At 40.1% G+C, this 27,262-nt stretch overlaps 1 protein-coding gene across 1 annotated transcript; it reads right to left on the bottom strand.

Annotated features, from left to right (window-relative positions):
• Positions 1–1,425: 1,425 nt before the first annotated feature.
• Positions 1,426–6,564, bottom strand: LOC144026144 (transmembrane protein 179). The gene is made up of 5 exons (XM_077532705.1): positions 6,486–6,564; positions 6,035–6,378; positions 4,164–4,301; positions 4,007–4,085; positions 1,426–2,538 (listed from the first exon to the last, which is right to left on the bottom strand). The coding sequence occupies exons 2-5, from the start codon at positions 6,367–6,369 to the stop codon at positions 2,350–2,352; spliced, it is 741 nt and encodes a 246-aa protein (XP_077388831.1). The 5' UTR covers positions 6,370–6,378; positions 6,486–6,564; the 3' UTR covers positions 1,426–2,349.
• Between the last annotated feature and the right edge of the window lie 20,698 nt (positions 6,565–27,262).

A 27,262-nucleotide genomic window follows, 5' to 3' on the forward strand; every position in this document is an offset into this window, starting at 1 on the left:
CCTCACTCCGCTGTCTGTGTCATCACAACAAGTTCAACTTTGTATCATTTGTTTCTTAAACCTCAGCAAAGTTGGCAACTCCGCAGCCCCAATGGGGTTCCAAACAAACTTCAGCATGGACAGTTTGATCCGTAAGATCATCTACAGCGGTCGCGTCCGCACTGACAGCATCATAATTTAAAAAAATCTTCACCAGCAGCGACATGGGCAGTTGTGCTTTGTTGTTGTTGTTGTTTTTTTTGGTCACATCATTAAACATAGATGAGGTGTGGAGAGAGTTCATGCTCACACAGTGAGACTGTTTCACTGTACATGGTGGCTCAGTCAATCTCACCTCACATGCTCCAACAAAAATTTCAGACTGAACACTCGGACGTCAAAACATGTGATTTGTCCCTGACCGGGAGACCAAAAGTGAAAACTGTTTAGTAAAAAAAACATGCACAATACTGTATAAACAATGGAGACACATGATAGGAACATCATCATCTTGCTAGTGGTGTCATTGATGTAATGATAATGACAACATGCAAAGTCAAAGGCCAAGTAAAAAAAACAAAAACAAAAACAAAAAAAACACTGTTGTCATTATTGATGGCGTTCAATACAGCTGCTTCAACTGTGGGGCTTTATGGCTGGTATGATTATTTTCACTAACTGTACACATACATTAATGACTCTTGTATGTGATTGCATGTATGCTAAATAATTTTGAAAATATCATCACTGCCCAACAGCAAAGCATGTATTTTGAGTTTGTGTGATGTTTTTGTTAAATCTGAAATATGACCATTATTTGACATAAATAGGAAATTTGGTTTATATAAAATTAAATTCCAGTGAGTGGCACCAGCATTTGGGGCAGGTTGCTTTTCATTCTTTTGTTTTTACATTTAGTATAGCACAATAAATCAATTACAAAATTGACATCTTAAAAAATATATTGTTGCAATCCAACAAATGTTTACAATTTTGCAGCTATGTTTTTTTTTTTGTTGTTGTTTGTTTTTATCTGAGGGAAAGAAAAAAAAAACAAAAAAAAATATTTTATTTGTGTAATTTAGAGATGTGTGCTTTTTGTTGGACAGTGACATTATGCATCCATCCATATTTGTATTAATTCCAATCGGGTAGCAATGTGCCCGATACCAGCTGATGGTGCTGTTTATTTTCCTAAATATTTCAATTATTCAATGCCAAAATTAAAATGTGTGAATAATCTTGTCAGACACACAGGCAAGGTATGATGGAGCCCTAGAAAATCTGCTTAGCAAACAAATATGTTAAACTGTAAGAGAGTACTGTAGTTTTTCTGGGCTACTAAATGTTTGCTGGCACAATTTGACTGTTTTCCTATAAATATATTTGTTCATACTGATCCTAAAATGCTCCACAGGTAAATAATTCTGCAAATCCATGCAGAGCTACATTAATGTAACAATACATTATTGTTTATTGAAACAAACTGGATCTTCAGATGCAATCTCATGGCCGTTTTCACACATCATTATGTTAAAAAAAATAAAAATAAAAAAAAAACTGTTACCCCGGGTTTACACCGGATGCGGTTGCGGTGCGGTCCGGTGACGCAAGCAATTAGATTCCATTCATTCGAATGGTGCAGTTTACACCGCTTGCGGGTGCGTTGCGTGTCGACTGCGTCTCAGCTGCGGCGTGCCGCAGGCCTTCCGCAAGGATAGACCTATTTTCTATTTTTGCCGGACGCCGCAGCGGTAGGCCTCCGGCAAATGGCAAGCTAGCACAAAACACATCGAGCGGGACAGGAAGACCGAGGCAGTTTCAAAATAAATTTCCGGTTACCTTTCAGAATAAAACACTCGCCAGCTCCTATTTCGCAAGCTTTTCAGCAAAACGTGACGTGGGCGTCGCCGCGTCATGTGCTCATTCACAGTTTAGACACCAGCGAACATGGACGAGGAGAGGTTTATATTGGAGGTGGAAAACCACAAAATAATATATGACACGGCACATCCTTTTTATAAGGACAACCAAAAAAAGGATGCTGCATGGAATCTCATAGCAGAAGAAGAAGAAAAGGCTAAATCAAAAGAAGTCCACCTCTCTTTCTGCTTCTCTGTTGAGCACAGACTTTCTGTATGTTTGTCGTTGTGAAATGCCGCATGATCGCGCGCGCGCGGTCCCGCGAGACACGTTAGGAAGTGGGCGGCGACGGAGCTGCCGGACCGCAGCTGTGCGGAGCCGGTGTGGATTGACCAAAAAATTTACGCGTCCGGAGCACGCAGTCAAGACGCACCGCACCGCAACTGCACCGCAACCGCATCCGGTGAAAACCCGGGGTTAGCGTCCTTTAATGGCTCCATTCGGCCATTAGACCATGATGGTGGGAGTTTCGAGGGAATATGGTGGGGTGGAGGGGGAGCCTTCGAATGGGGGGGCGTCCCTCAGAAGAAGCTCCTTTTCCCGCAGGAGGCACGGCCCGTTGTGTGAGTGGTACAGACGCATGAAGGCCAGGGTGGACTGCAGCAGCCACAGCAGCGTCACAAACCACAGCGACGCCTGAGCACAGAGACAAGACTCGCTCAAATATGGCGCAATCCACTATGAGTCATTGGTGGATTAACCAGTAAGAAGTAGGCAACTTTGGAGAAATCTAGGACAGAGATTAGAACAGATGCCCTCATTCCGATAAATAGCTAGGTTAGGATTATTTATATATATCACTTTACTTTCCACACAAAAAATGTCTGTTCCCATAGCAAACAAAGCTTTTTCCTTTCTCCTTCTGAAGCACCGGTGTGTAGTCCTTAGCACCATCTAGTGGTCAAAGACTAGCGTTTAGTAGCACGCAGTTGCACCGCACACGACAGTGGCTCAGAGAGACCACATTTCGCAAGCCTACTACCAATTCTAAAAAAGCAAACGAGCATCCTGGCGAGCGACAGCGACCTGGCAGCCATTTTGAAGCCCAGCAAGCAATGCCGAAAGACCAAGCGAGCCGGAATTAGCCGGAGCAGCTAGCAAGAGCAGCTAGTGGGAGATAGTCAGTCGGAGCCAAAGGCTGGATCGGATAACGAGAGTTTTAGGTGAATTAATGAGTATAAATTCATACATATTTGCACGCACACGCACGCACGCAAACGCACATACACAAAAAAAACGTTGAATTGGTAAGACTACCGAATGAACAATTCTGAGCTCTTTCAAAAAAAAAAAAAAAAAGATAAGAGCGGCTAGTGGTAGGAGCTAGTTAAAAAAAAAAAAAAAAAAAAAAAAAAAAACCTTGCGAAAGCAAAGCAGAGCAGAAGGTGACAAGCGACGGGAGCCCAAATCACGGGAGTCAGTGACGACCACCTGCAGGCCCCAGCTGTGGAAGGTAAGCTATAGTCGACCAATTGGGTCTGACACTCGATGCAAGCACCACCCGGGCTAACTACATTCGTGTCCTTTGGGCATCCGTAGCAGGAAGATGGCGGCGAAACATGGCAGCTCTAGTAAGGTCAGATTACAATTATGTAATATAATTAGTAATTTCTAGACCTACGATTATATAAAAAAAATAATAATACGTTTATGCGATACAACATATTTTTTGCATACTATTGACATAAACAGTCGCTTTTTTTAAATTAATGAATTATGAATTTACCACTAGATGGCGCTAGGGATCACTGACTGTCCCTTTAATGTCTTTCATCCCTTTGATTCAGGAAGCGTCATACTCCAACCCCTCCGTGGTGAATGTCTATTCCTAAAATTTCATTTTCTAATTTCATGAAAAACAGCACACATCCAGACCATTGCTCAGCACATTCATAATAAAAACAAGAGCAAACCTAAGTAAAAAGCAGCATTTACAATTGTGAAGTATTGAGTTTTGTGTTGTGTTTATTAATTAATAGCAGTAAGCAAAAAAAAAAAAAAAATATATCCTTGAATACACATGTAATAATCTTTATAGGTCCCGTCTTTGACATTAAAATAACTCGACTGTGGTCCACCATTTTGTGTCAGCGAGCGCCCTTACCTGCGCCAGACTGAGTTCCGTGTAGAAGGACGACGTGTCCACGTCCAGATGAAGTGGAACCGACTGGGACGCCGCACAGCTAAATATCAACAATTGAAAGAGACGTTCAGTTTCAGCGGAAAACCACGATCGTAAAACGCCAAAGTGCGAGACCCACCTGAAGGATTGCGTGTTGTTGTTGGTCACGGTGTCGCACCAGGAGGCGAGTCCCAGAGACAAGATGACGCTGGCGCCACCCGACAAGAACAGCATACACACACTAAGCAGCACCGTCAGGAAGGACGAAAACAAAGTGCTGCGCAAAGAAACATGCACAAGAGAAGTTCACGATACTTACACTAATGCTCTGTGCGTGGACATTTACCAGGTTATTATCTACCAATTTAAAGGCGCCATAACGGTGAATTGACAAATAATCGCATACAGTTGCAGTGCCTGTTAATCAAGTTTTCAGGTGACGACCATGCAGACGACTCTGAAATGTCAACATGAGGATACGTTTTATTTATGTTTGGTGATGTGTCCACCAGTTGCTCTCAATTAGGTGTCCCTGAACTGTCAGCTGTGTGCAAAAATAATGTGCAATAAATCTTTATGTCATATCTTAAAAAAAAAGAAAAAGAAAAGAGGTGCATATAGACAAGTGCACAAATAAAACAAAATCAAAACCGAAATTAAGAAAAATTTTACTCCTTCCTTCCTTAGCTTTTGGGCCAATTAAAAGCACAGTTATGAATGCAGCGTATAATCATATAAATCTGACATCCTATATGCGGTATTGGAGGAGTATACTGTATACAATGTCTATGAGAGACAACAAAGAGGTTTTCCCCAGATAAAGTTTTAGTTAAACTTTTACTTGTTAAAATGTGACTTTTTTCACCTCGTTGAGTTCGTCTTACTTTGCCTTGGAAAAAAAAACAACAACAACAAAATCAACTTTATTTTTTCAGACCCTGACTTTTTATCCGCATTTACTCTTGAAAAAAAAAAAGCACAGCATAAATTCTTACATTAGAAGCATATCGTAATTTAGCATAGAGTGTTGAAGTGCTGCCCCTGCGGGTGAAAATTAATTTGATAGTGATAGACTGGTATGTTTTTAGTTTTTACCGATACAGATTATTAGTAGTCAAGGAGGCCGATAAGCGTTATTTTGAGACGATTTTCATTTGCAGTAAAATAGAACCCCCCCCCCCACCCTTTTTAAAAATTAGATTGACAGATTTGTTTAAAAAATGATAAATATTGCAGGGAGTTTCCAGGGTCATTAGCATGCGTTTGGCTAAACAAAAATACATAAATAAATAAATAAATAAATACAAATTAAAAAGCAAGTAAATAGAGCCCTCAAGATTTCTACTGTAAATATTTTTTTAAATAAAATTTCAACACATTTTCTTGATTTATTTATTAAATTAAAAAATGTAGGGAGTTCCCCCCCCCTTTTTTAAGTTTTAAATTTAAATAGACCCGTAAATGAACATTTCCCTGCATCTCACTGAGTGACAAATGCATGCGAATGTAGCTCATTTGTGTTTTTTGTGAGGGTTTGTAAAATATTTCAAAAGATTTTTGCAGAAAACATTGTCTGAATATGTTCCAAATGTGTTTACGACAAGTAAAAACTGTCTGTGAACATTGCAATTCCTGATGAAAACCCCAAAATCGCTACGTTCGCATGCAAGTATCCACTGCTCAGTTGCTCACTGAGATTTACCAACTTTATCGGCCATCAATTAAAAAAAAAAAATAAAAAAAAAATGCCGATTCCGATTCCGAAAATGCCAAATATCAGCGCGGATAATCGGCCAGGCTGATTATCGGTCTATCCCTAAAATTTGATCTTCAAATATTTTCTATGCCATTGGCAATAATTCATATATGATGCCATTTAGTCATTTCCCCCACTGCAATTCTACTATATTGGCAGCATAACTTGGTCACATAAGTGTGCTATCTGCATGAATCGCTTGTTGTTTAAAATATAGTGCTCGTGGTGTTTATTTACGTAGCGTGTCCACTTACTCGTCGTGTCGTCCGTGGAGGTAGAAGAGGCACCTCCAGCCCTGCGCGGCCCCGTACAGCACCGTGAAAATGCCCACGAAGGTGGCGAACTGGCAGGCCGCCGGCGGGCCCCACTGCTGCACCACCAGGTGGGCGACGCCCCCCGCCTCTCGTTCGCCGGGCTCCAGCCCCGGCCCCGGCCCTTCGGTCCTCCAGTAGCCACTGGAGAAAAGCGCGCAACGGCCTTTGAACGCGGAGCCGTTGAGGGCCATTGGGACCACCACCAGCAAGCCCGCCGCCATGGAGAGGGCGTGAGCGGCGCAGTGAGCCAGCAACAGCCGCCGGTCCAGCTCCATGTCTGTCCACTGGACGTGGGGGGGAAGAAAAAGGCGAGTTGGAAAGCGAAATGCGGCGAAAAGAAATCAGCACATATCGGTTCGTTTCGGGTGCGAATAGTTTGGAAAATGCTTACGGACGCTTTGGCAGTTTTCGAGCAAAGGCGGAGACCCGACGACGTCAGTTTGACATAAATGTTTACGCAACTGCACAGACTTCAACAACAACAGACGTCTCACTCTCGAGCCACATCGGACCACGCAAAACCAGATATCTGACGTACATAGATAAATAAATAAATAAATAAATAAATAAATAAACACGTGCATCCTTGAGCTTAATAATAATAATAATAATAATAATAATAATAATAATAATAATAATAATAATAATAATAATAATAATAACAACAACCACCATTTTTTTCCAGTGCATAAAAATTCCCATTCAAGGACGGCACAAAATTTTTGAACAGCAAACCAACATTAAATGCAGTTTGCAGCTTTTCACAAAAATCAACTCACACATAATTGGAACGTTATTCAGGTATTGTTTGTCCTGCATATTGTTCCCAATCCGAAAAAGCCATGTCTGCTATCTCAGTGGTGAATGTGATATTACAACTTAAAACTATAGTTGACCCTTGCATTTTCGCAGATCGGCAGCCGCAAATATTATTTATCTTTTTTTACATTAAGTTTTCTCCATTTCCCCCCCGGGTGTTTTCCCCATTTGCTCCCGTTTGTCGTGGAAAGCGTATATTTAATGTGTATTTAAAAAAAATGTAAAGACGAAGTCAGTTCCAAAATTGTCTTTAAAATAATATGTTCTTCGCATCACCACTAGTCTAAACATGGTATCTGTACATGACCTACATTTTCCCCACTTTGTGTGAGTGGATCATCAACCCTAACAAACGATCTTTGATATTTGATTTTTGATTTTTTTAAGTCCATTCCGCAATGACGTAGCGTTCTGACGTCATTGACATATTTAAAGGACAGTCTTTTAATAAACGCAGAGCAAAAAAATATATAGGTTAAATAGATTTCACGGACGTATTTTCTTTATTATACTATTCCATGTGCTGCGATTGGCTGGTAACCAGTCCAGAGTGTCTCCCGCCTACTGCCCAAAGCCAGCTGAGATAGGCTCCAGCACCCTCCGCGATCCTTAATAGGCGGTCAAGAAAATGGATGGCTGGATGAATGGACTATTCCATGTGACTTACTTTTGGAAGTTTGAACGTGAGATGTTTTGTGTCAACGTCATTTGTCGTCATCACTTCTGGAAGAACACGTGGCGTTTGCCTAATTTATTAATTTGTCTTATTTTAGTGTCAAAAGAGTTGTAAGAAGAGTCTACACTTGAGTGAAACCCTGCAAATTATGTCATAGTTGAAAAATAAACTGCATATAGTCCAATTTGTGAATGAATTTCAAGTGTTCATAGGTGTGAATGTGAGTGAATGCTTGCCTGGGAAAGTGGTGAATGGAGTGTACTTTATTGTTTCCTCCACAAGAGGGCGCACGAACACCTTCAACATAAACTCAGGCAAGATGATCATGCGACTATTTGCATTACGTAATCAACATGTTTATATCCTGAATATAAAGCAGGTGTTTAGTATGGAAGCGTATTGCATTCACAAAAAACACTCCTGTTTTTATGACTCTTTTTCTTTTTCTTTTTTTTGGGGGGGTGGGGGAGCTTTGTTTTTTGAGTATTTTTTTCTGCTTTTTTTTCCTGTTTTTTTTTTCTGTTTTTTTCTGTTTTACAGAATTTTTTTTTTCTGTCATAAAAAAAAATTATTCCGAAAAACGGGAAAAAATATTCAGAAAAGAATGAGGAAAAAAAAAAAAAAACAGAAAAAAAATATTCCAAAAAACAGATCACCAACTTCTGTTTTTCGGAGTACTGTTTTTTTTTTTTAACCTCTGAACTCCAAGTGACTTGTTGCAAACCACTGACCTGTATATATGACTAGGTAGCCGATAGCCAATACACGCTAGTGCAAGCCATTGAAGTCACAGGGCGGCCATCTTGTTACTCCCACCTCGCGAGCAGACTACTGTACTGTATCTATATGGTACAGGTAAGTACTATACGGTACTATATGGTACAAGTAAGACATGTACAGCTCATAGGCAGTTAGTATAAGGCCGGAGGTGGGGTCGGGGGTTGTGCTGTTTTTTTTGTTTTTGTTTTGTTTTTCCCCCTTGTTAAAAAAATAAATAAAAGCATATCATGAGAATTGGTAGCCATGAAGGCTGCAAATGTACCTCTTATGGTGCCAATTTGTGGTGTAAATGTAATTTCTGTAGATCAGGAGCTATGAAATCTTCCTGTCCGAGGGGAAATCCAAAGACGTCTCGGGTGTTGGCGGCTATTGATCGGAGGTCTTTATAATTCATCGAACCAGTGACTTCTGCCAGCCAACTGCACTTCACAAATGGAGTCTTCAATCAACTTAACGAATATGATTTTGGAATGCAATGTCAACTATATTAACAACTACAACCTTAAAAACAACACGCATAGTAACCACGACAAATATGACATTGAATTGCAACCATAACAACATCGACCATTATAACGTCAACAATTGTAAAAACAAGCATAACAAAAACACCAGCAACTATTGTATAAAGATTACAGTATAGCAACAATGATAATAACTGTAAAAACAAACACAAGAGACATAAAAAAAAAACATCAGCATAATAACTGCATTAACCCCCCCACTAAACTCACACAAGCAAAGCATTCAAACTGCACACAAGAAGCTGGAGCTGGGCTTCAAACTCAGAACCTCCGAACTATGAGGAAGACGTATTAACCACTAGTGCACTAGTGGCACTACTCGCCGAGCATCGTAACAAGTCAAGAGATTGATCGGTGAACATCTCCTTGACGGTTTGTCTTCACTCATACTCGGCCGGGAAGCCGCGTCGGGTCCAATTACATCCGTCTGCGCAATAGACTCACACACGGATGATGATAATATTGAAACAAAACGCTCCTCACGCTTAGCTCAGTGCTATTGATGTTTCTGCTTGTTTACTCCAGAGCTGGGATGGAAGAGGCGGAGCAAGGTAGGCCACGGCCAGGACTCGATCAGCCTATCAGAACCAGGCGAAATTTGCAGCTCTTGTTGTGTTGTCCCATCAACCCGGGTGAATACACATTCTGTGGATATGAATATATCTGTCATATCAAATTATCCAATACAAGCAAAACATTAGGCACACAGATGCCAATGCACACACGGAAACACATGCACGTAATAAAAACGCATTGTAGGGACGGGCAAAGTTACGGAAGCGTAGAGCTGCCAATGTGGAGTAAACATTTTTGGCTGGCGAGTATGTTCGAACATATTTGCAAATATGTTCGAACATAGTCGCAAATACGTTTGAACATGCTCGCAAATATGTTTGAACATACTCGCAAATATGTTAAAACGTACTTGTAGGCTACATGCTACAAAGTTAGCATACCTTCCCATAATGCCACGGGGTATTATTTGCGCATGCGCGAGTGAAAAACCCATCTTTTAGGCATTTGGGCCACATTACCATCCATCCATCCATCCATTTTCCTGGCCGCTTATTCCTCACAAGGGTCGCGGGGGCTGCTGGCGCCTATCTCAGCTGGCTCTGGGCAGTAGGCGGGGGACACCCTGGACTGGTTGCCAACCAATCGCAGGGCACACAGAGACGATCAACCATCCACACTCACACGCACACCTAGGGACAATTCGGAGCGCCCAATTAACCTGCCATGCATGTCTTTGGAATGTGGGAGGAGACCGGAGTACCCGGAGAAGACCCACGCGGGCACGGGGAGAACATGCAAACTCCACCCAGGAAGGTCCAAGCCTGGACTCGAACCGGAGACCTCAGAACTGGGAAGCTGACGTGCTAACCACTCGACTACCGTGCCGCCCGCCACATTACCAATTCATTAGAAAATTAAGTAGACAAAAAACAGTGTTTATTCGTAACTTTTACGTTTTATTATGTCTGCCGTGCATGATTTAGGTTCGTCATTTTTCGCCCTATAATGCATTGGGGTATTACGCTTGTGAATACCCCGTGGCATTATGGGAAGGTATGCTAACTTTGTAGCATGTAGCCTACATGTACGTTTGAACATATTTGCGAGTATGTTCGAAGTTATTTGCGAGTATGTTTGAACGTATTTGCGAGTATGTTCAAACATACTCTGGCGAGTATGTTCGAACATACTCGCCAGCCAAAAATGTTTACTCCACATTGGCAGCTTCCGTAAGAAGTCGACTCCGGCGTGGCAGAAGAACGAGGGAGGCCCCACCGCTGCCGCCGCCGCTTTCGACCCTGACCCTCTGTTGCGTTTGAAATAACTCGCCGACCCCGGGATGACCTTTGGGGGATGGCGGTGCACCCGCCACAGCGGAGGGAGCAGGTGCAAGCATGTGAAATGAGGAGCGGCGCTCGCTCGATGGCACTTTGACTGCGGAGGCCTGTCAAACCAACACCAGCCCTCCCCCCAGAACGGCCGTTAGCATCTTAGCAGCAGTTTAGCTTTCGTCATGTTGCTTCAACATGCTCAGCTTTGGATTTACACTGCATGACTCAAATGACACAATTCCTTTTTTTTTTTTTTTTTTTTTTTTGCTTTCACAATTGTGCAGGCGTCTATACATCACGGCAGCGTGAATAGTAAGGAGCAGCATAATATATGCCAATTATTCTCATTTATCTATTATTTATCTTTTATTATTTATTTATTATTTTTCTTATTTATCTATTAACTATTGTTGGCGTTTGACTTTTCGGTTTACAGTGTTGTGCGTAGGCTAAAACCTAGTCCGAAGTTAAAATGATGCTTTGGCGCCCTCTAGTGCATCTTGTTGTCAAGCGCTTATGTTGAACTACTTCATCAGACAGGCCATAGCTTTGCCTAACAGGAAAAAAAAAAAAAAAGTGAAAATAGTCACTTCAACATCGTTCTTTGGTACGAAGATGCCGCAAGAAGGCACCCAGCACTACTTTTGTCTAAAAGATTCTTCTCGATTCACGTCCACATAGTTCCTTGGCAGGAAGATTTTAAACGATGGCAGCAAAGCACGACGTTTGTCTGAAAATGAAGCTTGTCAGCTCACTTCAACATAGTTTTTTTTTTTTTTTTTTTAGCACCAAGATGCGGAAAAGATGGTGGCAAAGCACTACTTTTGTCTAAACAGTAAATGGCTGAATTTTTCAGCAATTAATGTAAGGATATTTTAAAAAAAATCTACTGTCTAAATGTGATTTTCCAAATGCTCACCTGTGACTATGCCCGGCGATTGAAATTAGGCCTCTTCCAAATTTGGATCAAAACTGGACACGTATTTATTATCTGATATCTGCCAATGCAAGACCAATAAAAAATCGGATGCACTTGATTAATGCTGCCTTGATGTTATCACCAATCGGTGATCTCAGCATTCACATTGGACCAAACTACACAAATAAACACTTTTAAAAAATTCCTGCTCTATATCTCAACTACAGCGAAAACATAGACATTTAAATAAGTCGTAAAAGCATTTGAAGCATTAAAACGTAATATTTATATGCAGTATAATTGTTGACTTGAGTGTTGTCACTGTGTGGTGGTGAATCCTACCAAGTTATTTAAGTGCAATTTGAGAGTCTGTTTATTGTGTTCCGAGAATGTAAACAGTCATATCAGATATGTGTCACTTGAAACCAAATAGTAAAAAATAAATAAACAAATTGGCTACAGGCATGAAATCGGAACAGAAACCGAGCACCGGACTGAACTTTGAGCCTGCGTCCGAAACGCTCGTCTGGTCAGCCGAGGCCGGTTTGAACTGGAGCGCAAACTGCAATCACGGGCAGATGAATAATCGGCCGCCGGGATATTCATCACATCGCAAGCATCCACCTGCTCCCGCGTGCGACGTCACGACAGGACTGATTGAGCGATCGCAAACGGCATACATGAGCGAACATCTGCATGCAGCTGCGATAGAAATTTAAAACTATGATTGTCTATTATCCAATAAAATATAACATAATGTGAAATTAGTACAGCCTTTGTATATGGATGTAACGATAACGGCAATATCGTGATATCAAAATATTAAAATCGCCACAATATCGTTGTCTTCATGTCACGCTATTAACTCATTTACGCCCAAAAACGTATGAATGTGTTCTATTTTAAAGATTACCGTGCTCCCAAATATGTATTTATACGTCTTCTAAACTGAAGAGAATACTTGAAGTAATGGTAGTTATTACAAAAACGGCCAGCAGATGGCAGCAGAGTATAAGAGATCAAAAAGCTCGTTTGCCATATTCTAATGCTAATTGATGCAAAATAGAAACAAATAGAAACATTTTTTTTCCCCCTGATAAAAGAAGAGACTCTAATCTTTCCTTTGGTGGGTTGCATGTTTTTATAGCAATAGGACACAATATTCTATGGGCCTTGCAAAATCAGTCAAAATCCAGTAAAACAACGAAAATGTCCTGGGAGTGAATGAGTTAAAGGCAGTACTTCTGTTAAAAAGGTGAGGTTGTATTCCATTTGTGCAGTTTCAGCACCCTCTGGTGGTTAGTTTATTAGTGCAGTTTAATTTTAATTAGGCATAATTTGGTCAGCTACATTTAAGACCCACGCTAATGGCCAGATGAAAGGCAAGATCATCCAGCAATTGACTCGATTCACAATGTGTGCGTGCATTGCAAGTAAGTGCCTCAATATTCAGTGTTTGTCATGATTGTTGGTTGTTTATGTAAGTCAATATGAGTTGTTGTTTATTTTTTTAATTTTTTTTATTAATATATATTGTGTGTGTTTTTTTAAGAATTGTGAGCTTTTTTTCTTTTTTTTAAATTAATATCGTTACATCGCTACTTATGGAATTCCTGTATGATTGCTGCTAGTTTCGTGTTTATTATTTTCTTGGTAAATGAAGATTTAATAACCTAAATTTGTAATCCAATCCCAGATTAGGTAATTTATTAGTATCTGTAAATATATTCTTTTGTCCATTTAAGTGCAACCAAAACTTACAAACAAATTATTTTCAGGGACAATCCACACTTTTTTTTTTTTTTTTTTTTTTTTTAAAGTCTGTTTTGGTTTGATTTGGTTTATTGAACATCAAACATGCAATACAAATAATAAAATACAAGTGAAGGAAAGAAAAATAAAAGCCAAAATTGGATTTTTTTTGTTTGTTTATTGATTGTTTATATGTTTATGACAACAAATAATCTTCCCTCTCATTTACAATAATAATCAAATGTGCTCCCAAATTGCTTGGCTATCGTTTAATCTACTGGGAATATTGTACACAAAAAAAGAATAATAATAATAAGACTTTGAGAGGTTTGTGTGGGCCAAAGTTTCCCAGTCGGGGCCTCACTTTGGCGGGCAACTACAGAGCAAACTTCATGATTGAGCTGTCACACCAAAAACAAAACCCGAAAAAAATAAAAAAAAGGAAAGCTAACCTGCGAGTATCATATTTAGTGTTATTTTTACTTGAATCGCTTGCTGAGAAGTCGTTTTGACACGCCGAGGAAACCAACTTTGCTTTCCCCGAAGGAAGCGAAGACGTCCTCGAGTGTCAGCTTGTGATGTCACACATGCGAGCGCACGTTCGCCAAACTGCGGGGGCAACGCTTGAAACAGGCTCGCCTGGCGAAGTGGCTTGCTAAGGGCAAAGGTCGCCACGGGCAATGGAGGCAGTAGGCAACATAACCCAGTGACATTTCCGCATGGAGCGAGTCCCCGCCCCCATCTCCTCACTCCCTGCCAGCGCCAGTTTCAGTCAGTCCTCGCCTCGGGACGCTGGCTGCACTCGTCAGACCGTCAAATGCGAACCCCTCACTATGTCGCACTTCATCAAGTGCTCGTGAGTTTTCACAATTTCGAGTTCTGCACCTTCACGGTGGTATGTTGGGCCATAACTGAGCACTTCTTGAACACGTGCAGATGGCTTTGACTGCCAAAACCGTTTAATGACGATTAGTAAAATCACAATGTATGCCGCCATAAGCGTTAAATGACGTCAAATACCTTTTTTTTTTTAAAATTACATTAGTGGGCAGTGCAACGTCTAAGTGCAGCACTGCCTGCTCAATGGGTTGTGGAATCAAAAAGGCCCACTATGTCCAGCAGATGGCAGCATTGTATCTCCTTTCATTGGGCATTACAATTATGAAATCTGATGAAATGGAACATTTTCAAGGATGACGTGAATCGTAAAAGCCTTTGTCACATTAAACCTAATTCACAGAGCGTCACTAAACAACGAAATAATCTGAGTCAAAGTCACTGTTGTGTTGTGTTTTACAAAAAAAGCTTGTTTTCTCCTTTTCTTTTCAATATTTGCGCAATGTCACTCAAAGTATATTCAAATGGTGATTACTAAGGAACGGAATAAGGTAGAAACATACTTTTTTTTCTCTAATAAAAGAATGGAATTCAATCTTTCATGTGGTACCCACATTGCTTATGTAGTAAAAGAACACAATATTCTGTTTGCCTTGAAAGATGAGTCAAAATGCTCGAAATCGGCTGGCGCTGTGCTTTTTTTTTTTTTTTTTTTTTTTAAATAACAGAATCAATTGATAATAAATTGAATCGATTATCCCGTTGATTATTCAAGTATCCGGAAAAATATTGACGGTTCATTAGTAAACACAAGAGCATGCCATGCTTACTTACCATGTTGTTCACATTCACGGAATATCTATGACTTTTGAGGGTGTATGGCTTTTAAAGGCAGGGCCTGGCCTAGTGGGTGTCAGAAAAAGAGTTTGCTGGCGAACCCGATTGTAAGATCTTCTTCAAATATTCGAGAATAAACCTATAAACGTGTAAACGTTATATATATATATATATATATATATATATATATATATATATATATATATACGTTATATAAAAATATTATTTATTTATTTATTTATTTATTTATTTATTCAATCGCCTAATGATTAATTTATTGATGTAAACTTTATTTACTTGTATACTCACTTATTAGGGCCCGAGCAGCGACCGCTGCGAGGTCCCTATTGTTTTTGTAAAAATTATTATTATTATTATTATTATTATTATTATTATTATTATTATTATTAGGGCCCGAGCAGCGACCGCTGCGAGGTCCCTCTTGTTTTTGTAAGAATTATTATTATTCTTCTTCTTCTTCTTCTCCGTAAACGATCGCATTTTTGAGGGCCTAAACATTTACGAAAACTCACCAAACTTTGCAGTCTCTTCGGGCCCGGCGAAAAATTTGATATTATGTAGTTGTCATAACAACGCGACTCTATAGCGCCACCTAGCGTAGAAAAATAAAAACCAATCCCGGCCCGTTTGAGCTAGAGCTACGAAAATTGGCAGGCACGTGTAGCACTACGAGACGCACAAAAAAGTCAGTGGAAGCCATTTCCTAAAATGTACAGGAAGTGAGCTATGAATTTTTTAATGTCCAATTTTGGCCTATTTTGGCACATTCACTGTGGTCATGCTTTTTCCCCCTATGCAAACATTTTTCATCCCATTGACTTTAAACTTGGCATTTATCATCTCAAGACTTAAGAGAAAAACTAGGCAAAAAATCTTGCGTTTTCGAAATACTATATGACGGGGGCGGGGCATCAAATATTGCCTTTAAAATTTCATTTGTCCAGAAAGAGCAAATGCTGAATAACTCCCATGTACAAGCTCCAAAAAATCTCAAACTTCTCAGGCAACGTAATAGTCACGGCCTGAAAACACCTATATGAAAAAATTCAGTTATACATATAGCGCCACCTAGTGGTTACAATAAATGTCATACTTTACGTTTTTAGCTACTGTGCTGAGCTCGTTGAAGGGATCCAGTTGAAAATTGGTCAGAAAAGCCTTAAGATGTTGATGATGCCCCACACCGAATATTGTAACTTTTCGCCAAAGGGCGTGGCCGCTACGGTGACGCAAAGTCTGAAGATTTTTCGTGACAATAAAAGCTGCATGAACTTGACCGAGATGATCCTATCTTCTCAAAATTTCACACATTTGATGAGAGTCCAGCCCTAAATACATCTACGAACTTATATTTCATCTAACTGATAGCGCCACCTAGTGGCAATTTTTTTTCTTACGAATTTTCTTGTACATTTTTCTCCAAACACGTTAACTGGACCAACCTCATATTTGCTCAGATGGGGGTTTCGGCCTTCATGATGTCACAACACGAAGTTTGTGAGTTTTCGCGAATCGCTGTGGGCGTGGCTAAGCACTGTTCGCCAAGAAAACAACGCTAGTTTTGATAGTCTAAACATGCGCAGAAACTCATGAAACTTGGCACACACATCTGGCCTGGCAAAATGAGCAATATTTTATCATGTATTGTCCTATTTTTACAAAAATGACTCAATAGCGCCCCCTAGAAATCTTTAACGAAGCAGCCCCGATTGTACGTTTAAGCAAGATCTACGAAAATTTTTAGGTGTATGAGGGAGTCCAAGACCTACAAAAAAGTCTCTTGGACCCATGTGCTAAAATGAACAGGAAGTGAGCTATGAATTTTTGAATGTCCCATTTTTGACGATTTTTGCACATTTTCAGGGGGCATACTTTTGCCCACTTCTCCTACACATTTCATCCGACTGACTTTAGACTTGACCTGGACCATGTCAAGACCTGAGCCAACTACAGGCAGAAAAATCTTGACTTTTGGAAATACTATATGATGAGGGCGGGGCATCAAATTTTGTGTTTCGCACTGAAAAAGGATATGCTTAATAACTCCCCGGTACATGCTCCAAAAAATCCCAAACTTGACATGTATGTTTATAGTCAAAGCCTGAAGGTATCTCTATGACAAAATTCAGTTATATATGCAGCGCCACCTAGCCCTTCAGGCGTGAAAAAAAAATACCCCACATACGGTATTTTGTACAAAAAATGTCAACTCATTCTAAGTGTGATAACTCCCATGTTCAAGCTCCAAAAAATCTCAAACTTCTCAGGCAACGTAATAGTCACGGCCTGAAAGCATCTATATGATAAAATTCAGTTATACATATAGCGCCACCTAGTGGTAACAATAAATGTCATACTTTACGTTTTTAGCTACTGTGCCGAGCTCGTTGAAGGGATCCAGTTGAAAATTGGTCAGAAAAGCCTTAAGATGTTGATGATGCCCCACACCGAATATTGTAACTTTTCGCCAAAGGGCGTGGCCGCTACGGTGACGCAAAGTCTGAAGATTTTTCGTGACAATAAAAGCTGCATGAACTTGACCGAGATGATCCTATCTTCTCAAAATTTCACACATTTGATGAGAGTCCAGCCCTAAATACATCTACGAACTTATATTTCATCTAACTGATAGCGCCACCTAGTGGCAATTTTTTTTCTTACGAATTTTCTTGTACATTTTTCTCCAAACACGTTAACTGGACCAACCTCATATTTGCTCAGATGGGGGTTTCGGCCTTCATGATGTCACAACACGAAGTTTGTGAGTTTTCGCGAATCGCTGTGGGCGTGGCTAAGCACTGTTCGCCAAGAAAACAACGCTAGTTTTGATGGTCTAAACATGCGCAGAAACTCATGAAACTTGGCACACACATCTGGCCTGGCAAAATGAGCAATATTTTATCATGTATTGTCCTATTTTTACAAAAATGACTCAATAGCGCCCCCTAGAAATCTTTAACGAAGCAGCCCCGATTGTACGTTTAAGCAAGATCTACGAAAATTTTTAGGTGTATGAGGGAGTCCAAGACCTACAAAAAAGTCTCTTGGACCCATGTGCTAAAATGAACAGGAAGTGAGCTATGAATTTTTGAATGTCCCATTTTTGACGATTTTTGCACATTTTCAGGGGGCATACTTTTGCCCACTTCTCCTACACATTTCATCCGACTGACTTTAGACTTGACCTGGACCATGTCAAGACCTGAGCCAACTACAGGCAGAAAAATCTTGACTTTTGGAAATACTATATGATGAGGGCGGGGCATCAAATTTTGTGTTTCGCACTGAAAAAGGATATGCTTAATAACTCCCCGGTACATGCTCCAAAAAATCCCAAACTTGACATGTATGTTTATAGTCAAAGCCTGAAGGTATCTCTATGACAAAATTCAGTTATATATGCAGCGCCACCTAGCCCTTCAGGCGTGAAAAAAAAATACCCCACATACGGTATTTTGTACAAAAAATGTCAACTCATTCTAAGTGTGATAACTCCCATGTTCAAGCTCCAAAAAATCTCAAACTTCTCAGGCAACGTAATAGTCACGGCCTGAAAGCATCTATATGATAAAATTCAGTTATACATATAGCGCCACCTAGTGGTAACAATAAATGTCATACTTTACGTTTTTAGCTACTGTGCCGAGCTCGTTGAAGGGATCCAGTTGAAAATTGGTCAGAAAAGCCTTAAGATGTTGATCATGCCCCACACCGAATATTGTAACTTTTCGCCAAAGGGCGTGGCCGCTACGGTGACGCAAAGTCCGAAAATTTTTCGTGACAATAAAAGCTGCATGAACTTGACCGAGATGATCCTATCTTCTCAAAATTTCACACATTTGATGAGAGTCCAGCCCTTAAGACATCTACGAACTTATATTTCATCTTACTGATAGCGCCACCTAGTGGCAATTTTTTTTCTTACGAATTTTCTTGTACATTTTTCTCCAAACACGTTAACTGGACCAACCTCATATTTGCTCAGATGAGGGTTTCGGCCTTCATGATGTCACAACACGAAGTTTGTGAGTTTTCGCGAATCGCTGTGGGCGTGGCTAAGCACTGTTCGCCAAGAAAACAACGCCAGTTTTGAGGGTCTAAACATGCGCAGAAACTCATGAAACTTGGCACACACATCTGGCCTGGTAAAATGAACAATATTTTATTGTTGATTGTACTATTTTTACAAAAATGACTCAATAGCGCCCCCTAGAAATTTTTAACGAAGCAGCCCCGATTCTACGTTTAAGCAAGATCTACGAAAATTTTTACGTGTATGAGGGAGCCAAAGACCTACAAAAAAGTCTCTTGGACCCATATGCTAAAATGAACAGGAAGTGAGGTACGAATTTTTGAATGTCCCATTTTTGACGATTTTTGCACATTTTCAGGGGGCATACTTTTGCCCACTTCTCCTACATGTTTTATCCGACTGACTTATGACTTGACCTGGACCATGTCAAGACCTGAGCCAACAACAGACGGAAAAATCTTGACTTTTGGAAATACTATATGATGAGCGCGGGGCATCAAAATTTGTGTTTCGCACTGAAAAAGGATATGCTTAATAACTCCCCGATACATGCTCCAAAAAATCCCAAACTTGACATGTATGTTTATCGTCAAGGCCTGAAGGTATCTCTATGACAACATTCAGTTATATATGCAGCGCCACCTCGCCCTTGAGGCAAAACAAAAAAATACCCCACATACGGTATTTTGTACAAAAAATGTAAACTCATTCTAAGTGTGATAACTAAGTCATTTATGAATATTCTTTTACTTTCCACCACTCAAAATGTTCACTGGCATTAGACTTATCCAAACATGTACTTTTTTATTTATTTTTGATAGCCTCTAATGGACATTAAAAGCAATATCGTGAATGAAGGATATGCTTAATAACTCCACGGTACATGCTCCAAAAAAATCCCACACTTGACATGTATGTTTAGAGTCAAGGCTTGAAGGTATCCCTATGACAACATTCCATTATATATACAGCGCCACCTAGCCCTAGAGGCATAAAAAAAAATACACCAACTTAACGGTATTTTTACAAAAAAAAAAAAAATCCACATGTCAAGGTTTATCATGCCATTTTCAAAGAAATTCTGCTTCCAATGTGCCGTACCTAAACTTGCCAGTACCCCAACGTGCCAGTACCCCAACGTGCAAGTACCCCAACGTGCAAGTACCCCAACGTGGCCCGGGCTGCGAGGGCCCTTTATAGCTGCTCGCAGCTCTAGTTATTATTATTCTTCTTTATTCTCCGCAAACGATCGCGATTTTGGGTACCTAAACATTCACGAAAACTCACCGAACTTTGCACACTCCTCAGGCCCGGCGAAAAATTTGATATTATTAAGTCGTCATAACAATGCGACTCGATAGCGCCCCCTAGCGTAGAAAAATAAAAACCAAGCCCGGCACGTTTGAGCTAGAGCAACAAAAATTGGCAGGCACGTGTAGCACCCCGAGACGCACAAAAAAGTCTATTGGGACCATGTAGCTAAAATGTACAGGAAGTGAGCTATGAATTTTTTAATGTCCAATTTTGGCCGATTTTGGCACATTCACTGTGGTCATGCTTTTTCCCCCTTTGCAAACATTTTTCATCCAATTGACTTCAAACTTGGCATTTATCATCTCAAGACCTGAGAGTACAACTGGGCAAAACATCTTGCCTTTTTGAAATACTATATGACGGGGGCGGGGCATCAAATATTGCCTTTAAAATTTCATTTGTCCAGAAAGAGCAAATGCTTAATAACTCCCATGTTCAAGCTCCAAAAAATCTCAAACTTCTCAGGCAACGTAATAGTCACGGCCTGAAAACATCTATATGATAAAATTCAGTTATACATATAGCGCCACCTAGTGGTTACAATAAATGTCATACTTTACGTTTTTAGCTACTGTGCTGAGCTTGTTGAAGGGATCCATTTGAAAATTGGTCAGAAAAGCCTTAAGATGTTGATCATGCCCCACACCGAATATTGTAACTTTTCGTCAAAGGGAGTGGCCGCTACGGTGACGCAATGTCTGAAGATTTTTCGTGAAAATAAAAGCTGCATTAACTTGACCGAGATGATCCTATCTTCTCAAAATTTCACACATTTGATGAGAGTCCAGCCCTAAAGACATCTACTGACTTATATTTCATCTAACTGATAGCGCCACCTAGTGGCAATTTTTTTTATTACGAATTTTCTTCTACGTTTTTCTCCAAACACGTTAACTGGACCTACCTCATATTTGCTCAGATGAGGGTTTCGGCCTTCATGATGTCACAACACGAAGTTTGTGAGTTTTCGTGAATTGCTGTGGGTGTGGCTAAGCGCTGTTCGCCAAGAAAACAACGCCAGTTTTGAGGGTCTAAACATGCACAGAAACTCATGAAACTTGGCACACACATCTGGCCTGGTAAAATGAGCAACATTTTATTGTTGATTGTGCTATTTTTACAAAAATGACTCAATAGCGCCCCCTAGAAGTTTTTAACGAAGCAGCCCCGGTTGTACGTTTAAGCAAGAACGACGAATATTTTTAGGTGTATGAGGGAGCCCAAGACCTACAAAAAAGTCTCTTGGACCCATATGCTAAAATGAACAGGAAGTGAGCTACGAATTTTTGAATGTCCCATTTTTGACAATTTTTGCACATTCACAGGGGGCAGACTTTTGCCCACTTCTCCTACACGTTTCATCTGACTGAGTTAAGACTTGACCTGGACCATGTCAAGACCTGAGCCAACGACAGGGGGAAAAATCTTGACCTTTCGAAATACTATATGATGAAGGCGGGGCATCAAAATGTGTGTTTCGCACTGAAAAAGGATATGCTTAATAACTCCCCGGTACATGCTCCAAAAAATCCCAAACTTGACATGTATGTTTATCGTCAAGGCCTGAAGCTATCTCTATGACAACATTCAGTTATATATGCAGCGCCACCTAGCCCTTGAGGCATAAAAAAAAAATACCCCACATACGGTATTTTGTACAAAAAATGTAAACTCATTCTAAGTGTGATAACTAAGTCATTTATGAATATTCTTTTAGTTTCCACCACTCAAAATGTTCACTGGCATCAGACTTATCCAAACATATATATATTTTTATTTATTTTTGATAGCCTCTGTGGACATTAAAAGCAATATCGTGAATGAAGGATATGCTTAATAACTCCACGGTACATGCTCCAAAAAAAATCCCACACTTGACATGTATGCTTATAATCAAGGCCTGAAGGTATCTCGATGACAACATTCAGTTATAAATACAGCGCCACCTAGCCGTTGAGGCTTATATAAAAAAAAATAAAAAAAATACCCCACATACGGTATTTTGTACAAAAAATGTACACTCATTCTAAGTGTGATAACTAAGTCATTTATGAATATTCTTTTAGTTTCCACCACTCAAATTGTTCACTGGCTTCACACCGATCCAAACGTATGTACGTTTCCATTTTGTTTTATTCATTTTTGATTGCCCCTTTGGACAATAAAAGTAAACATTGTGCAATGAGTACAACGAGCGATGATGTGTATATACACTTTTACAAAAAAATACCAATCAGGGCAACTCATTGCCTAAAAATAAATAAGGACGCTGATTTTTGCAGGTCTTAACAATCACCAAAATCCGTTGAGCTTGACACTGGCAAAAAAAATATTCTACATGTAAACGTTTATTATGCCATTTTCAAAGAAATTTTGCTTCCAATATGCCAGTACCCCAACGTGCCAGTACCCCAACGTGCAAGTACCCCAACGTGCAAGGACCCCAACGTGGCCCGGGCTGCGAGGGCCCTTTATAGCTGCTCGCAGCTCTAGTTAGGGCCCGAGCAGCGACCGCTGCGAGGTCCCTCTTGTTTTTGTAAGAATTATTATTATTCTTCTTCTTCTTCTTCTCCGTAAACGATCGCATTTTTGAGGGCCTAAACATTTACGAAAACTCACCAAACTTTGCAGTCTCTTCGGGCCCGGCGAAAAATTTGATATTATGTAGTTGTCATAACAACGCGACTCTATAGCGCCACCTAGCGTAGAAAAATAAAAACCAATCCCGGCCCGTTTGAGCTAGAGCTACGAAAATTGGCAGGCACGTGTAGCACTACGAGACGCACAAAAAAGTCAGTGGAAGCCATTTCCTAAAATGTACAGGAAGTGAGCTATGAATTTTTTAATGTCCAATTTTGGCCTATTTTGGCACATTCACTGTGGTCATGCTTTTTCCCCCTATGCAAACATTTTTCATCCCATTGACTTTAAACTTGGCATTTATCATCTCAAGACTTAAGAGAAAAACTAGGCAAAAAATCTTGCGTTTTCAAAATACTATATGACGGGGACGGGGCATCAAATATTGCCTTTAAAATTTCATTTGTCCAGAAAGAGCAAATGCTGAATAACTCCCATGTACAAGCTCCAAAAAATCTCAAACTTCTCAGGCAACGTAATAGTCACGGCCTGAAAACACCTATATGAAAAAATTCAGTTATACATATAGCGCCACCTAGTGGTTACAATAAATGTCATACTTTACGTTTTTAGCTACTGTGCTGAGCTCGTTGAAGGGATCCAGTTGAAAATTGGTCAGAAAAGCCTTAAGATGTTGATGATGCCCCACACCGAATATTGTAACTTTTCGCCAAAGGGCGTGGCCGCTACGGTGACGCAAAGTCTGAAGATTTTTCGTGACAATAAAAGCTGCATGAACTTGACCGAGATGATCCTATCTTCTCAAAATTTCACACATTTGATGAGAGTCCAGCCCTAAAGACATCTACGAACTTATATTTCATCTAACTGATAGCGCCACCTAGTGGCAATTTTTTTTCTTACGAATTTTCTTGTACATTTTTCTCCAAACACGTTAACTGGACCAACCTCATATTTGCTCAGATGGGGGTTTCGGCCTTCATGATGTCACAACACGAAGTTTGTGAGTTTTCGCGAATCGCTGTGGGCGTGGCTAAGCACTGTTCGCCAAGAAAACAACACTAGTTTTGATGGTCTAAACATGCGCAGAAACTCATGAAACTTGGCACACACATCTGGCCTGGCAAAATGAGCAATATTTTATCATGTATTGTCCTATTTTTACAAAAATGACTCAATAGCGCCCCCTAGAAATCTTTAACGAAGCAGCCCCGATTGTACGTTTAAGCAAGATCTACGAAAATTTTTAGGTGTATGAGGGAGTCCAAGACCTACAAAAAAGTCTCTTGGACCCATGTGCTAAAATGAACAGGAAGTGAGCTATGAATTTTTGAATGTCCCATTTTTGACGATTTTTGCACATTTTCAGGGGGCATACTTTTGCCCACTTCTCCTACACATTTCATCCGACTGACTTTAGACTTGACCTGGACCATGTCAAGACCTGAGCCAACTACAGGCAGAAAAATCTTGACTTTTGGAAATACTATATGATGAGGGCGGGGCATCAAATTTTGTGTTTCGCACTGAAAAAGGATATGCTTAATAACTCCCCGGTACATGCTCCAAAAAATCCCAAACTTGACATGTATGTTTATAGTCAAAGCCTGAAGGTATCTCTATGACAAAATTCAGTTATATATGCAGCGCCACCTAGCCCTTCAGGCGTGAAAAAAAAATACCCCACATACGGTATTTTGTACAAAAAATGTCAACTCATTCTAAGTGTGATAACTCCCATGTTCAAGCTCCAAAAAATCTCAAACTTCTCAGGCAACGTAATAGTCACGGCCTGAAAGCATCTATATGATAAAATTCAGTTATACATATAGCGCCACCTAGTGGTAACAATAAATGTCATACTTTACGTTTTTAGCTACTGTGCCGAGCTCGTTGAAGGGATCCAGTTGAAAATTGGTCAGAAAAGCCTTAAGATGTTGATCATGCCCCACACCGAATATTGTAACTTTTCGCCAAAGGGCGTGGCCGCTACGGTGACGCAAAGTCCGAAAATTTTTCGTGACAATAAAAGCTGCATGAACTTGACCGAGATGATCCTATCTTCTCAAAATTTCACACATTTGATGAGAGTCCAGCCCTTAAGACATCTACGAACTTATATTTCATCTTACTGATAGCGCCACCTAGTGGCATTTTTTTTTCTTACGAATTTTCTTGTACATTTTTCTCCAAACACGTTAACTGGACCAACCTCATATTTGCTCAGATGAGGGTTTCGGCCTTCATGATGTCACAACACGAAGTTTGTGAGTTTTCGCGAATCGCTGTGGGCGTGGCTAAGCACTGTTCGCCAAGAAAACAACGCCAGTTTTGAGGGTCTAAACATGCGCAGAAACTCATGAAACTTGGCACACACATCTGGCCTGGTAAAATGAACAATATTTTATTGTTGATTGTACTATTTTTACAAAAATGACTCAATAGCGCCCCCTAGAAATTTTTAACGAAGCAGCCCCGATTCTACGTTTAAGCAAGATCTACGAAAATTTTTACGTGTATGAGGGAGCCAAAGACCTACAAAAAAGTCTCTTGGACCCATATGCTAAAATGAACAGGAAGTGAGGTACGAATTTTTGAATGTCCCATTTTTGACGATTTTTGCACATTTTCAGGGGGCATACTTTTGCCCACTTCTCCTACATGTTTTATCCGACTGACTTATGACTTGACCTGGACCATGTCAAGACCTGAGCCAACAACAGACGGAAAAATCTTGACTTTTGGAAATACTATATGATGAGCGCGGGGCATCAAAATTTGTGTTTCGCACTGAAAAAGGATATGCTTAATAACTCCCCGATACATGCTCCAAAAAATCCCAAACTTGACATGTATGTTTATCGTCAAGGCCTGAAGGTATCTCTATGACAACATTCAGTTATATATGCAGCGCCACCTCGCCCTTGAGGCAAAACAAAAAAATACCCCACATACGGTATTTTGTACAAAAAATGTAAACTCATTCTAAGTGTGATAACTAAGTCATTTATGAATATTCTTTTACTTTCCACCACTCAAAATGTTCACTGGCATTAGACTTATCCAAACATGTACTTTTTTATTTATTTTTGATAGCCTCTATGGACATTAAAAGCAATATCGTGAATGAAGGATATGCTTAATAACTCCACGGTACATGCTCCAAAAAAATCCCACACTTGACATGTATGTTTAGAGTCAAGGCTTGAAGGTATCCCTATGACAACATTCCATTATATATACAGCGCCACCTAGCCCTAGAGGCATAAAAAAAAATACACCAACTTAACGGTATTTTTACAAAAAAAAAAAAAATCCACATGTCAAGGTTTATCATGCCATTTTCAAAGAAATTCTGCTTCCAATGTGCCGTACCTAAACTTGCCAGTACCCCAACGTGCCAGTACCCCAACGTGCAAGTACCCCAACGTGCAAGTACCCCAACGTGGCCCGGGCTGCGAGGGCCCTTTATAGCTGCTCGCAGCTCTAGTTAGGGCCCGAGCAGCGACCGCTGCGAGGTCCCTATTGTTTTTGTAGAAATTATTATTATTATTATTATTATTATTATTATTATTATTCTTCTTCTTCTTTATTCTCCGCAAACAATCGCGATTTTGGGTACCTAAATATTCACGAAAACTCACCAAACTTTGCACACTCCTCAGGTCCGGCGAAAAATTTGATATTATGAAGTCGTTATAACAACGCGGCTCTATAGCGCCCCCTAGCGTAGAAAAATAAAAACCAAGCCCGACACGTTTGAGCTAGAGCAACGAAAATTGGCAGGCACGTGTAGCACCCCGAGACGCACAAAAAAGTCTATTGGGACCATGTAGCTAAAATGTACAGGAAGTGAGCTATGAATTTTTTAATGTCCAATTTTGGCCTATTTTGGCACATTCACTGTGGTCATGCTTTTTCCCCCTTTGCAAACATTTTTCATCCAATTGACTTCAAACTTGGCATTTATCATCTCAAGACCTAAGAGAACAGCTGGGCAAAACATCTTGCCTTTTCGAAATACTATACGACGGGGGCGGAGCATCAAATATTGCCTTTAAAATTTCATTTGTCCAGAAAGAGCAAATGCTTAATAACTCCCATGTTGAAGCTCCAAAAAATCTCAAACTTCTCAGGCAACGTAATAGTCACAGCCTGAAAACATCTATATGACAAAATTCAGTTATACATATAGCGCCACCTAGTGG

The sequence above is a fragment of the Festucalex cinctus genome, chromosome 9, assembly GCF_051991245.1.
Source record: "Festucalex cinctus isolate MCC-2025b chromosome 9, RoL_Fcin_1.0, whole genome shotgun sequence".
In the NCBI taxonomy this organism is placed as follows: Eukaryota; Metazoa; Chordata; class Actinopteri; order Syngnathiformes; family Syngnathidae; genus Festucalex; species Festucalex cinctus.

Bases quoted from the DNA above. Each gene is read 5' to 3' on its own strand.
- LOC144026144 (XM_077532705.1), bottom strand. From the start codon at position 6,369: ATGGAGCTGGACCGGCGGCTGTTGCTGGCTCACTGCGCCGCTCACGCC. The intron at 4,302-6,034 runs GTAAGTGGACAC...TTCTTTGCGCAG, and splicing joins CTCCACGGACGACACGACGA to CACTTTGTTTTCGTCCTTCC. The intron at 2,539-4,006 runs GTAAGGGCGCTC...CTCTGTGCTCAG, and splicing joins CGGAACTCAGTCTGGCGCAG to GCGTCGCTGTGGTTTGTGAC.